At 38.3% G+C, this 15,723-nt stretch overlaps 1 protein-coding gene across 1 annotated transcript; it reads left to right on the top strand.

Moving 5' to 3' along the window:
* Positions 1-1,120: 1,120 nt before the first annotated feature.
* Positions 1,121-2,534, top strand: LOC122028048 (G-type lectin S-receptor-like serine/threonine-protein kinase SD2-5). The gene is made up of 2 exons (XM_042587072.1): positions 1,121-1,163; positions 1,279-2,534. The coding sequence occupies exons 1-2, from the start codon at positions 1,121-1,123 to the stop codon at positions 2,532-2,534; spliced, it is 1,299 nt and encodes a 432-aa protein (XP_042443006.1).
* Positions 2,535-15,723: the final 13,189 nt, after the last annotated feature.

Raw genomic sequence — 15,723 nt, 5'->3', positions numbered from 1 at the left:
CATCCTTGCCTGACCAATCTAGACCTAGCCTTCTAGCTTCCTCCATCAGCTTTGCGTCTCTCGGATGCTTCCTTATCCTTCACGGCTTGCCTTCAAGAGCTTTCTTCAGTCGTTTCTTTTGTTATCGGGTCTTCCATTGCCAAGAGGCTCCTCACCTCTGGGACTTCAACCATCGCCAAGTCATACTTGGACTTACGTTGCCAAGACTATATACTTGGACTTATACCGCCAAGACTCACACTTGGACTTTCTTATACCTACATACTCAATAGGCACATTAAATACAATAATAAACTTAACTTAAACATTTACCCAAATATCAAAATCTAGGGTACCTAGATTGCTCCAACACAATACAGAGATGACATTATTAATTAGCTCCTGTCTTCCTAAGATCAGGATCTAGTCATAGTCTCAGTTTAAGTTTCTAAAATGGACCTAAATCGGACCAGCGCCTACAGCCCCACCGAGACTCATACTTACTAGATTAATCTCCTCCAATGACTTACCTCACTTACCATTTGTAGTCACTTGATTTGTCTTTTGAGCCACTAGATCTTCCTGCCGGAATCATACATCCGGACTTCAACCAATCATCTAGAATCCAACATCCCAACTAGATTTCAACCAACTATCAGGTCCCGCAGATTTAGCTGGACTTCTTGCCAAAATCGTACATCTGGACTTCAACCTAGTGTCAGGTTTTCTATACTCATCGATTCCTACGCACTCGATAAAAAGATTAGACAAATATAACTTCTAATTTTAATCCATTTATTATTCATCAAAATTTAAGTTTGATCATTAATATTAATTATACCAATAATCTGATCCTGCACCAACTAGAAGTTGGAAGAGATTTTTTTTCCCTCATCGATATGCATACTCGGCATCCCTTGGGGCCACTGGACGTTATGGATAAGCTAATGCATGGAATAATCAGAACTTACATTACATTACATTTCCACTCGCATTGGAACTATAAAAACTCTTCAAATTCAATAGAGATCCTCGTCCTCCTTCCTCCTTGTGACAATTGATTTCTTCTCCTCGGTCCCCATAACGTCGATTGATTCCTGAAGTTTTTCTTTTTCATCCTGTTTTTTTTTTTTTCATCAGCATGTCCGATTCCAGTGGCGACGGATCCGCAGCCACAGCGGTTGGTAAGAACACTACAGCTTCTTGCAATCCTGTTCATCGATCGCCTTCACGAACAGAGCTAGCTCTCGTGGTATTAAAACTCTAGACCTTTGATGTGCAATTAAATTAATCTCGCAGTACTGTCATCGGTGATCAGCATCGTCTTCTTCGTCGTCATCGTCGTGCTAATCTGCAAGTGCATCAACAAGCTTGGCTCACCGGTGATCAACGTCAACGCAGCAATCCCGGTGGCATCGTCGACGACTCCATCCTATCCTGCGATTACCAACGAGAAAATTTGGAATAAAACGGTGGAGGATTTCCTGAATGAAATAGCCGGAGAGAAGCCCATCAGATTCACTTCTCAGCAGCTCGATCTCTTCACCGGCAATTACGCCACCCAACTGGGGGCCGGCGGATTCGGATCAGTGTACAAAGGCAAATTACCCAACGGCGTGCCCGTGGCGGTCAAGGTCTTCCGCTGCCATTTGGACAATAGCGTCAAGGAGCAGTTCATGGCGGAAGTGGGCACGATGGGGAGAACCTACCACATCAATCTCGTCCGCCTTTACGGCTTCTGCTTCGACGCCGCCGTGAGAGCGCTGGTGTACGAGTACATGGAGAAAGGTTCCCTAGACAAATACTTGTACGATAAGGACCAAAAGCTGAATTGGGAGACGATGCACGAGGTGGCCATCGGCACGGCCAAGGGAATCAGGTACCTGCACGAGGAGTGCCAACAGAAGATCATTCACTACGATATTAAGCCAGGGAACATCCTCCTCGACTCCAATTTCAACCCCAAAGTGGCCGATTTCGGACTAGCCAAGCTGATGAACAGGGTGGCCAGCCACGTCACCCTGACCGGAAACAGGGGTACTCCCGGCTACATGGCGCCGGAGATATGGATGAATTTGCCGGTGACGCACAAGTGCGACGTGTACAGTTTCGGGATGCTGTTGTTTGACGTAGTAGGGAGGAAGTGGAACCGCGGTGCTGCCACCGGCAGCGGCACTGAGAGCCTGCGGTGGTTTCCCAAGTTCGTGTATCAGAAATTCGAGGGCGGCGCATTGGGGGAGATCATATCCAACTGTGAGATCGAGGAAGACAACAGAGAGGAGGCGGAGAGGATGTGCAAGGTGGCTTTGTGGTGCGTGCAGATGAATGCGGACGCGAGGCCTCCGATGAGCAAGGTGGTGAAGATGTTGGAAGGGGAGATGGAGATCGTTCCGGTGCCCATGAATGATCCATTTCCCTATTTGAACGGAGCAGGTCCGGAATTTGATGTGTGGAACGAAGGCGGCAACACCACCACCGGCTCGTCGTTGAGCAATTACAGTGCGACTACGCCCATCATGCGCAAATATGAGATCGGAATCGAAACTCACGAGTGAAGTTTATTGCAAATGCTACCTAAATTATATTTGTATGCGTAACTAAATTATATTTGAAATGTTACATTATTTGATTGGCCCTATCAAATTTTATCTACAAATATTTAGTGAGTTCGACCATTTATATGTTTATGTTTGTTCATAGCATTGAATCATGTTCGAGTTCATGATGAGTGTTGTTGATCAAATCGTGCATGATTTAGAAAGTGTGAAGACTGATTCTACTATAGAGATATAGCGATCTGAAACAGGGGATCATTCGAAGTCGAATGGAGGAGACTGGAGAGGAAAGGAAGAAAGCAATTGGCACAGGACAAAGAAGGAAATTTAAAATAAGATTAACTCGATTTTAATTCTCTCGTTAGATCTCGAATAAGATGGATTGTTTCAAATATAAACAAGTTTTTGTTTGTATTGGAAATACATGTTTGTACTCTTTCTACAGTGAAGTTGTGTGTATGACTCCGTAAGGACTAGGAGACAATAATATTGTATTCAATTACTCTGCCGTTCAGTCGGGGGACGACAAGCGATCATCCATCACGAGCACATCATTTTTAACCTGATATATTTGTAATTGAACGCTAGACGGAAAGGTCAATGGATCATCTACGTTAAAACAGTGCTGGTTCAAGACTGGCAAAACTAATCTGTCTTCTCCATTTTTTTTTAATTGCTACGGCTGGACGGCAGGAGGATTCATTAAATTTTTAAAATTAATTTGTGTTTTTTTTTAAAAAAAATTGAGTTTTTTTTTTATATTTTAGTTATTTTTAATAATTTCTATCTGAACCATTTTTAAATTTTAATTCCGTTTATAAATGTTAAGATTTGAGTCTTTTTTTTCCTTTTAAGATTTTTTTATATTTTTTTTACGTATTAGGATTTAGAATTTATATAAATAATTATTTAGTTGATATTTAGTGAGAAATTTTTGGATTAATAATATTTTTTTAGTAATACCTATTGATTTTTAGATTTTCTCTAATTCTTTGAAATCAATAGATTTTAGAAGATTATTTTTTATATTAGTAGTCAAATCAACAAAATCAATACTAGTCATAAGATATATCGATATCCAGTCAGCGTCAATTGATATTAGAGCTCTAGATCCCATAGATGGTCGTTGTTGTTGTGATTGTGATTGTGATTGTGATTGTGATCGTAACAGGCAAGTTCCGGCTGAGAAGATTTACTTGAAGATTTACAAGTCATAGAATTATCCCAACGTCCAGCGACGTAAGATCTTGAAGATCATGAGATACAGGGTCGAGATCATGATAGATAGGTTTTGACTGAGGAAGCAATATCCGAGATCTTAAAGATTGTAAGTTGTTTTATTTTTAATTTAGATAAAAGTTCTTTTGAGAAAGATATGAGGATAAGATTGAAATAGGCTATGTAATGAATTAACTAGTGAGCTACTATATGACGATGTACTTTATGATGATGACCCTAAGATTTTAATCATTTGTGAGAATCTATTAATTTTTAAGGATTCACTTATAAAATCAGATAAATACACTCAGGATATTAAATCAGGACTAATTAGGTGTTGCTATTTCTTCATTAAATAACAACGATATAAAAGATTCTTAATTATGATATATTTATAGTGATTTTTTCTTCAAATGAGATGAGCAACGATCAAATGTTAGGCTTATGAGCTGTCCATTAAGAGTGCTCCCTGATTTACTCTATTGACTATTAAAAAACTTTGATGGGATTAAATTTATCATCTCAAATTCGATGTTACCTAGGAAAAAGGATTCTCCACTTTGGGGGCCTCCAGTGAAGCTATGATTGCGAAGCAAATTCCAGAAATTATGGAAATAGCTATACACTAAACATTGCAACTCGAAATTCAAGTTGCCTATTTTCATTCTCTCCACTTTGGGGCCCTCCAGATGTTGCAGAATTTGTTTCCTCATCCATTGATGATGTTGCTGCCAAATTGAGAGATCCACGTGTTGCAGATTCAAATATTAACACAGAGGAGTCAACTCGTTCTGCTATCTTCTCTGCTGTAAAAAGTAAATCGTTGGTCCCCGTGTTTCGGTCGCACCTAATCCAAGATCATCATGTAATCGAGAGGACAAGTGACAGATAAAATGAAATACACAGAGTTTGAAAATTTATATCTCTGATATTTTTATAGTTCGATCCCGCATTTTCAATTACAAATGTAATTACTATTTATCATCTCGAATAATTTTGTGGGATTAACTTGTTTTGTTATCTTGGTGGTAAAAAGTGAATATGTTCGTCTCCAGTGTCCGTGTCAATTCGTCCCAGGATCAAGAGGAGATAAATCACGGGCGGCTATTAATCTTTGGAATAGTGACTAACACATGAGGGAGACATTTACCTCGACTTTATCGAAATTTAAATTCCAGACCTTTAAAATCCAACTGTTGATAGAAAATTTTGTTCATTTAGAGTCAGATGATCTTTCTTCTGGGCAATCATATGATACTATTATAAATTCGAGAAAGAAATTCTTTTTCAACTCGGGAGGACTGATATGGGTTGTCAGACTTTTTAAAATTAATTTTAGTAAATTTTTATTTTTATAATTTTTAGATTTTTTGATATTTTATTTTATTTGGTAATATTTATCTTTAGTTTTTAAGTTTGAGTATATTTAGCGATTTTAGAATTTTTTAAGTATTTCTTTCCTTTATTTATTTATTTAAAGTTTATATAAAAAAATAATTAATCAGGTTGGGTAACATGAGTCTGAGATGACCGGTTCAACCCCATAAAAATTTTTCGCTGACCACCAGGATAAATCGGGAAGCGCTCACAGCGGGCAGTCCAGAAGCCCAGCATCCTTTAGTTGAGTGCCCGATTTGGAGGAAAAATTGATTAGTTGATATTTAGGGAGAATATTTTGGATTAATAAAATTTTTTGATAGTGACTTTTATTTTCCTATTTTCTAAAAATTTTCAAGATCAATAGGGTTTAGAATTTTTTTTTTTTTTTTTTTGCATTCATAATAGAATCAACCAAGAGACTAATCTAACAACTACTTAATCATTTCTCCATTCATTATTGAGGAAGTTATGTTATCTCCTTATCCACATGCCCCTCACATGTTTTTGGTAGGCCACATAAGGTGTGGGCCCGATCTGAGGACGAATGAGGAAATGAGGTTGATGTGAGTGACCTTGAGGGTAGATAAGGTTAGCGATCGAGGCCGAGGTAGGGAGAATGTCGGGATCAGAGACTGAGATATGCACGATGTTGGGATCCAAGGGCGAGACAGGCACAATGTCAAGATTCAAGGCCAAGGTAGGGAGGAGGCTGGGATCTGAGGTCGACACAAGGACAATGTCGATGACTGAGGCCGAGGCAGGGAGGATACTGAGATATGAGGCTGAGGCAAGGAGGATACCAAGATCTGAGACCGAAACAAAGACAATGTTGACGACTAAGACCAAGACAAGGAGGATGCTGACATCCGAGGATAAGGCAAGGAGGATGCTAGGATCTGAGGCCGAGACAAGAATGATGTCGGCGATTGAGGTCAAGGTAGGGAGAATGTCGGGATCTAAGGATGAGACATGTGATGGTGCAGCAGGGACCGGTAAGAGGGGGGTGAATTGCCTGCAAATAAAAGCTATACCCTCCTCAACCAATTTAAACTCAAACAAATGCAATAGTTATAAATTTAAACAAAACTAAACTATGAACAGAAAAGAAGGACTCAGCTATTTACTTGGTTACAACCAAGAAGGTTGTTAATCCAAGGCAGTAATAAAGCCCTATGAACGATCTCCTTCTCTGAAGGCGGAGAAGTCTTTTACACACTTGGAAGCACAGAACTATTGCTAGAATGAAAGTACAAAAATTGTAGTTCGATTTCGTTGTCACCTCAATAGCTACCTGAGACCTCCTTTATATAGGGGTTCTAGAGCTTATCAGATAACCTGAACCTTCGGGATCAGGTTTGACTCGAGAGGGATCGGTCGACCGATCCCCAGGTTCGGTCGACCGAACCTGCTGTACCTGCCCAGTCTTTTGTCCAGGTGCAGTCTCTGAGGATCGAGCTTTGGTTCAGTCGGCCGATCCTTATGTTCGGTCGACCGATCGGCCAATGGTCTCCAGCTGAGTTGGCCCGATTAACTTGCTCGACTAAGTCTCTGGATTAACTTTGGTTCGGTTGACCGATCAGGAGATTCGGTCGATCGATCAGCTTTACCAACGGTCAGCTTTTGACGTGGCATTGGTGGTTGGCTGCTGATTGAGAGGGGTTCGGTCGACCGATCAGGAGGTTCGGTCGACCGAACCATTGACAAGTCAACTTCCAGTTGACTTGCTCTGGTTCGGCTTCTTTGGGTGATTTCGGCCATCCGGAATAGGGCTCACCCGAACTGAGTTCCCGACCTTCTCCTCAAGCAATCTTCCGTCCCGGCTTTACGTCCCTCGAACACCGCGCATGTTCTTCATGCCCACCGGGTGTACTCTTCCGCAGCTCTCTCGTCATTCGGACGCGCCGAGCCCGTCAGCTCCCTTCCCGTGTCATCCTTCTCGCTAGCTGCGTCTTCCGCTCAACTTCCTGCGCTCCTAAGCTCCTGCACACTTAGACACAAGGATCAAACACAAAGCAGGACCTAACCTAAACTTAGTTGATCACATCAAAACTACCACGGGGTTCAACAATCTCCCCTTTTTTGATGTGCATCAACCCAAGTTCAGGTTAGGGTAACACAAACAGATAGTAATTTAAAGAAATTACTAAACTAACAATTCAGGCATAAATTTGCAACTTTAAAATAAATTACAACATGAAAATTTTTAAAAAAATTTTTTTTACTAACTTCCTCTAACTGAACTTATCTTTATTCTCCCCCTTTGATCACAGTGAGTTAGGTAAAATAAATGAATTTCAAAAATTGTTTAAGTTAAAATGAATTTTCAGAAATTTCCTTTCAAAATTTTGTCTAAAAACATTATTAATTTTTTTTTGAAAAGTTATTTCAAAGTTTTTGCAAGATGATTTGTCAAACATTTTTCAAAAAGTTTGCAAGATGTTTAAAAGGGTTTCCATAGTCTAATTTTGAATGAATTTTGAAAATTGTGTTTGATCCTTTAATCATGACTCCCCTTCAACCTGACACACCCTTAGAAATCCTTGTTAATCACAAGAAAAACTTTCTAGATGTCTTAGAGGTTAATCCAAATTAAAAGAATAACTAAAGTAATTTTGATAAAAAATCAAAATATGTTCAGAAGTTTTCAAAAGTATTTTTCAAACATATGTTTAAGAATTGTCAAAACATTATTCAAGAAATTTTTAAAATATTTTTCAAGAAATTTTCAAACATATTTTTAAAAGTTTTCAAAAATATTTTTCAAACATGTGTTTAAGAATTTTTAAAATATTTTTCAAGAAATTTTCAAAATGTTTCAATGCTCCCTACCCCATCACCTGACACCTCCAGATTACCTTTGATAGCCACAAGAAACTCTACCTAAGTGTCTATGAAACTTAGTGTTGACCTAGAGAGTCTGCATCTGTGTCTAAGTGTTGATTAACCAATTTTCAAAGAAATAAGTTTGTTAAAAATTATTTATAAGTACACTCAATCATGCATGAATTCCATTAAAACATTTTGAAAATAGGTTTCTAAAAAATATTTATTAATTTTGAAAACTTTTAAAAAGTATTTTCAATTTAAGTGTCCTTATCATCTTAGCAGTTTTAGGTGCTTTAGTACAATCAAGCATAATATCCTTATAAGTTTTGTGAAATATCGTTCAAGAATTTACGGGATGAAATAGCTAGGGAGAAGCCTATCAGATTCACTTCTCAGCAGCTTGCTCTCTTCACCAGCAACTACGCCACCCACCTGGGCGCTGGCGGATTTGGATTAGTGTAAAAAGGTGAATTACCCAACGGTGTGCTGGTGGCGGTCATGGTCTTTTGCGACAATTTGAACAATGGCGTTGAGGAGCAGTTCATGGCGGAAGTAGGCACGATGGAGAGAACCTAACGCATCAATTTCTTTCGCTCCGGCTCTACTCGCTTGGGTGATTTCGGCCAACTGAAATAAGGCTCACCCGAACCCAACTTCCGACCTTCTCGAGCAGGCTTCTACTTCGGCTTCTCGTACCTCAGAATCGTTGCGTGCTTCCTTCTCATCCGCAACTCTTCGTCCCTCAGATGCACCGAGCCCGTCGGCTCTCTCCCGTGCCGACCTTCTCGCTGGTTGTGTCTCTTGCTCCCCGAGCAATCTTCCGCTCCGACTTCTCGTCCCTCGGAAACACTGCATGCAATCTCGTCCGTCGGTGTACTCTTTCGTAGCGCCTCGTCCCTCAGACACACCGAGCCCATCGGCTCTCTCCAGTGCCATCATTCTCGCTAGCTGCGTCTTCCGCTCGACTTCCTGTGCTCCTAAGTTCCTGGGCACTTAGACACAGAGTCAAAATACCACAGACCTAACTTAACTTGTTTGATCACATCAAAACAACATGGGGTTCCAACATATAGGTTGGATTTCTTTTACACCAACATTTCTCATCAGCATCAAGCTCATCCCTCGCGATGAGCTTGCAACTAACTCTCTATTTAACCCCTTGGTCAATGGATCTGCTAGGTTTTCTTTTGACTTCACATAGTCAACAACGATAACTCCCATTGAGAGTAGTTGTCTAATTGTATTATGTCTACGACGTATATGTCTAGACATACCATTATAGAAATGGCTATGTGCCTGACCGATTGCTGATTAACTATCGCAATGTTTGCCAATTACCAGTACAGGTTTTGGCCATATCAGAATATCTTCTAATAATTGCCGTAGTCATTTAGCCTCTTCACCATATTTGTCAAGAGCCACAACTCAGATGCCATCGTGAATTTGATTATTACCGTTTGCTTAGAAGATTTTCAGGAAATGGCTGCACCTCCCAAAAAGAATATATATTCACTCATAGACTTAGAGTCTTTTATGTTAGATATTTAACTCGTATCACTGTATCCTTCGATCACAGCAGGATATATTGTATAGTGCAGTCCATATTCATGAGTATACCTCAAGTACCTCAGTACTCTTATTATTCCTTTCCAGTGCTCAACATCGGAATTACTCATGTATCTATTTAATTTACTTACTGCGTAGGTCAAGTCTGGTCATATACAACTCATCAGATACATCAGACTTCAAATCACTCGAGAGTATTCTATCTGAGAGATACTGTCATCTTGATTTTTTGATAGATGTCAACTCATATCTATCGGCATTCGTGCCAACGCAGTATCACCCTTGGTGAATTTCTCAAGAATCTTGTCCATGTAATGGGGCTGACTAAGAATAAGTCCTTCTGTTGTTCTAAGAATTTTGATTCCTAGAATCACATCAGCTAGGCTCATATCTTTCATGTCAAATCTTGAGTTCAACATGTTTTTAGTAGATTTGATTATCTTATCATTACTTCCAATGATAAGTATGTCATCTACATATAGGCACAAGATGACATAGTCATTCTCTATGACTTTCATGTAGATACATTTATCACATTCATTAATCTTGAATTCACATTCCTTCATGACATTATCAAATTTTTTATGTCACTGCTTTGGTGTTTGTTTCAAGCCATATAAGGACTTCACCAATCTACAAATCTTATTTTTTTCATCCTGACACAGAAAATCCCTTAGGTTGCTCCATGTAGATTTCCTCTTCTAAATCCCCATTTAGAAAGACTGTCTTTACATCCCTCTGATGTATTTCGAGGTTCCATAGAGAGATTATAGCCAACAATACTTTAATGGAAGTTATTCTCGACACGGGAGAATATGTATCAAAGTAATCAAGGTCTTCTCATTGTCGATATCCTTTGATTACCAATCTAGCCTTATACTTATCAATTGTATCATCTAACTTCACTTTCTTCTTGAAAATCCACTTGCAACATAGTGGTTTACTTCCGGGAGGAAGATCTACAAGTTCTCAAGTGTGATTTTGCAAGATAGATTTTATCTCAGATGCAACTGTCTCTCTCCAGTGAGATTCATCAGAAGAGCTTACGACTCCTGAGTAACTCCGGGGTTCACTTTGCAACATGAAAGTGATAAACTCCAATCTGTAGGATTTTTCTACCCGAGCTCTTTTACTTCGTCTAAGCTCGACCTTGACCGGTTCCTCATCATTATTCTTTTCGCCTTGTGTTTCACATGCCTGTTTTAAGGAGCTAGCTTCCTCTTGGGTCTTAGATAGAAACACATGCTCGAAGAACGAGAACTTTCTTGATTCTATTATCAAATTCGTGTGTATATCCGGTATTTGTGACTCATACACAAAAAATCGATACACACTGTTGTTATGTGCATATCCAATAAATATGCAATCAATAGTGTTTGATCCTATCTTAATCCTTTTCAGATCATGCACCAAAACTTTGGCAAGACACCCCCACATTCAGAAATATTTGTAAGATGGTTGTCTTCCATTCCACAACTCATAAGAGCTCTTATCTATTTTCTTCTGTGGCACCTTATTTAAAAGGTAATTAGCTGCTAACACAACTTCCCCCCACATGAATTCTGGCAGCCCAGAGTTCAATAGAAGAGCATTCATCATGTTCTTTAGAGTTCGATTCTTTCACTCAAAAACTCCATTTTGCTGAGATGTATAAGGAGTTGTAGGTTCGTGTCTGATCCCATGTTTAGCATACAACTCAATGAATGGTGATACATATTCATCGCCTTGGTCACTTTGAACCACCTTAATCATTTTATTAAGTTGGTTTTCAACCTCATTCGTATAGAGAGCAAATTTTTCTATAACTTCATCCTTACTTTTGAGAAAATACACATAACAGTATTTTGTATTATGATATACAAAAGTGATGAAGTATTTATTACCACCACGTGTTGGCGTACCTTTTAGGTCGCACACGTTAGTGTGGATTAGGTCAAGTGGTTTGTTACTTCTTTCAATATGTTGAAAGGATGACCTTGTCATTTTATCTTCAACACAAATTTCACACTTGTGTTTCAAGTCAAGGTGGAATGTATGTATGCTTTGTATGTTTATTAATCTACACAACACATTGTAGTTAACATGTCCTAGTCTACCATACCACAAACATGAAGACTCAAGCATATAAGTGGAAGATTTTTCATTTTTATTTATCTTAGGCCTAATGGCCATTACATTGAGGTTGAATAGTCCATCAAATACATAGCCACTTCCTACAAATATTTCATTCTTGGACAGTACAACTCTATCTGACTCAAAAATAATACGAAAGTCATGCTTGCTTAATAGTGATCTGGACACTAGAATATTCCGAATCTCTGGAACATACAACACATTGTTCAGAGTAAGGTCCTTGCCTGAGGTCATCTTCAGTATAACTTTTCCTTGGCCCATGATATTCGAGGTTGCTGAGTTCCCCATGAACAGTTTGTCTCCATTGACTTCTTCGAAGTTATGGAGCAACTCCTTGTTGCAGCAGACATGTCGGGTGGTTCCAGTATCGATCCATCATTGTCGCGGGTTTGAACCCACCAGGTTCAATTCAGAGACCACAACGCAGAGGTCATCCATTTTTGGTCCCTCATTTAGGTTGGCTTCCTGCTTCTTCTTCGGCTTTCTGTACTTCAAAGATTTGTGACTAATTCCGTCATAGTTGAAGCACTTCCCAAAGAACTTCTTTTTATTGATGCCTCCTATGGGTCCCATCTTGGAAGACTTTGGGTTCTTCCGTTTCGAGTTTTAACCGTGCTCGACCACGTTGGCTTTCATAGTTGCTTGAGAGAACAACTTCCTCTCTAAACTCTTATTATTTTCTTCGATGCAAAGTCTAATAATGAGTTCCTCCATATTCATCTCCTTTCGCTTGTGCTTCAGGTAGTTCTTAAAGTCCTTCAAATTGGGAGGCGACTTCTCAATGATAGCAGCCACCTAGAAGGTTTCACTCAGAACCATCCCTTTTGAGTGAATCTCATGCAAGATCACCTGAAGTTCCTGCACTTGGCTGATCACCGTCTTAGAGTCAACCATCTTGTAGTCCAGGAATCGACCCACAATGAACTTCTTGGCCCCTGTATTTTTCGTCTTGTACTTCTTGTCCAGGGACTCCCACAGTTCCTTAGTCGTTGTCTTCGTGCTATACATAACGTACAACGAGTCAGCAAGGCAGTTGAGAATGTAGTTTCGGCAAAAGAACTCAAAATGAGTTCATGCCTCGACTGTACTGATGATTTGTGCATCAACATCCTCGGCACGTTTGGGAGGGTCCTTAGCAGTGGCGTAGCCAGAATTTTCAATGAGGAGGGGCGATTTTCACCATATAAAAGCCTAAATTTCAAATTTAAGGAGATGAAATGAACTTAAATTCAAAAATTTCGACTACAGCCCTTGGTTCTAGTTGAAACAATGATTTGTCGATCTCCAAAACTTATTTATGATTTAAAGTTGAAAAATCATTTGTAATCTCGGTTTCTTATAATATTTAGCATTACTACATATGAGATTTTCATTGCGATCTAAATAATCATCATAATTAACAACCTAATAAAATAAAATTTATATTTTACCGCTCTCCTTCAATTAATGAAATATTAAAAGAAGAACGAAATAATTTACTCTTCTTGGAATATCATTGTTTTTGAGAAAAATAGAAAAGAGAAAATAGGGAGGAGTAAGCAAAAGAGGAGAACTATATCTTATTTATTAACAACTTTGACTAGTTTTGATGAGTTTGGCAATGACAGAAAGAGAGCGAGGAAAGACAAAATATGACTATTCTTGCAATGCCAATAAAATCCTAAAAAACATGACAAAGAGGAAGAAGATGCGAGGGTTGAGGGTTGCTCTTGTTGCTTAAAGAGGGTAGCAGTTGATGCTACATTTCTTGCTTACTGAAGAAGAGAAAGGAGAAGAAAAGAAAACTCTTGTGCTCGAAAAGATGAGAGGAAAAAGTAGTAAGTTTACAACTATTGGAGAAAAAGCAAATGAGGAAGAAGAGAAAGAGAAAAATAAAAGAGAGAGATAGACCAAAGGGTGACATAAGGTACAATGGGTCGGGATTGCAATATACTTAATAGAGAAAAGGATGAGAAAAAAAATGAAATAAAAAGTTTTTTGAAAAAATATCCTAATTTATTTTAAATATATCAAACTCGTTTAAATCTTAAATTTAGTTCGGCTATAACTTAATCAAATCAATTCTTTTTTGAACTAACGTAATCCTTATCTCGCACCTACCTGTTAGCGCTCTCACTTCGTATCCTACGATTTAGTTCATTCATTTATTATTATATATTTTATTTTTGAAATTCAATACTTAATATTTCAAGTTGTGATATTTTCTAATACAAGCGGTATCGATGGATAACTTAGGTCGTGATCTTTTCAAATATGTGATCAATTTCAATTTTTGAAATGAACGGTGATGAATCAGCCCATCAAAGTGATGATGAAGAATTTTAAATATATAATATTAATATTTTAACAAAATGTGAGAGGGGGCGGTCGCACCCCCTCTCATCCATGTGGCTAAGTAGAAGAGCATCTTCTGCTACCACATCTTGAAGTTCAGTCCACTGAACTTCTCTGACTTTTTCTTGTGATTGATTGGAATAGTTCTAATCGGGGCAAAGGAGACCTTCATGTGTTAAGTCTGTTGCACCTCAACACTTTGTTCTGTGGTCATCTCAACAGAACCGAGTCTGTTTCAAGATTATTGAAGATAACAATTTGTTGCTAGAGATATTGAGAAATTAGTCGAATTTAAATATACCAAATTAATTTCAACTTATCTGTCGAGATGACTTGAGTAAATAATCTCATGCTATCAGCAGAGACTGGTTTCTGCCAAATGCTGAATCCAGACTGCACATGGCTGAGCAGCAAAGCGGGCTGATAGGCCGAGCGGTTGAGCCGCAAATCTCGACGAGTGTATGACCGGGTAGAGCAGCCGACCGAGTAATGAGGTCGGGCGGGCAAAGCGACCGAGTGTCTGGTCGGGTAGAAAAACTGAGCGAATAGTATGGTCGAGTCATCAAGTGAGCAGAGTAGATAAGTGATCGGTTGGGTAGAATAATCAACTGGGTATAGTGGTCGAGCAATAGATTAGTATGAGTGATCGACTAATATAGTGATCGAGTAGTAGATCAGTCTGACAAGATATAGTAGCCGTTCAGGTATAGCAATCGAAACACGTTATGGAAATTTCTACGAAACTACGTGAACGCGCGTCTTACAAGCATATTAGTCGACATGAATTGATGTGATTGCTTAAAAACGCGTGAGCGTGACCCATTTTCCATCTAATTAAACAGATGCAAATGGTCCAAGGACGACGACACCAACCATAACAATATTTCACACTTAATAAACAAGCAAGCAAGAAACATAGACGAGCAATACGATAAGGATCTGTATTCTGTAACTAAAATGAAGATGGTAGATACACACTTTAATAGGAGACTTTTATCACCAGGAAAGTCTTTCCTCCGAGTTATGCCGTTTGTTAAGTGTTAAAAAAAACTATTGAAGAACAAATACTACACAAATGCAAATGCAAGATATAAACAGATAGGCTGAGCTAAATATGGTTCAATTTTTTATATATATGAAAAATAAATTAGTGGTTAATATTAAATATATTTAATAGCATTTAATTAAAAATATCAATTTTAATAGCAATATTTATTCTATTTTAGCATTTTCTATTATTTTTATAATTTTTGAATAATTAAAATAAATTCAATTCTAATTTATGGACCAGATCGATCATTGTGATTCAACACGATCAAAACAAATTGAATGCTTATAGGAATTACAGAAAGAAAAAGGAGGTGATGGAAAATCCTGTAATCTCATATTTCTTTTCTAATATCTTCATAATTGGAAAATGACTGATCATATCGCTCTACTAAATGAGATATTAAGTTACATACAGTAACACTATAAACTAGGAGTGCAAGGGTATCGAGTCAAGGGAATCGTGAGTTTTTTTAGTTGGTTTAAAATATATTTAATTCATATTCTAAATTATTGAATGTGAGTAGGAGTGTAAATGAACCATTCGGTTCATGAGTTATTCGATAAAAGTTCGTTTAAGTTTATTTAATAAGACTTATTAAGATAAACAAATCAAGTTTCACAATACTCGGCTCGTTAGCTCGTGAACATGTTCGTTAATAAATTTATGAATCAACTTTTAAAT

This window comes from Zingiber officinale, chromosome 10A (assembly GCF_018446385.1).
Source record: "Zingiber officinale cultivar Zhangliang chromosome 10A, Zo_v1.1, whole genome shotgun sequence".
Classification (NCBI taxonomy): domain Eukaryota; kingdom Viridiplantae; phylum Streptophyta; class Magnoliopsida; order Zingiberales; family Zingiberaceae; genus Zingiber; species Zingiber officinale.
The sequence above is the reverse complement of the archived record's forward strand: the minus strand, read 5'-3'. Positions and strand labels throughout refer to the sequence as shown.

What these genes read in the sequence shown, in the direction of transcription:
- LOC122028048 (XM_042587072.1), top strand. Translation starts at nt 1,121, where the DNA reads ATGTCCGATTCCAGTGGCGACGGATCCGCAGCCACAGCGGTTG. An exon ending in ATCCGCAGCCACAGCGGTTG is followed by an intron (nt 1,164 to 1,278) that starts GTAAGAACACTA and finishes TTAATCTCGCAG; the next exon opens with TACTGTCATCGGTGATCAGC.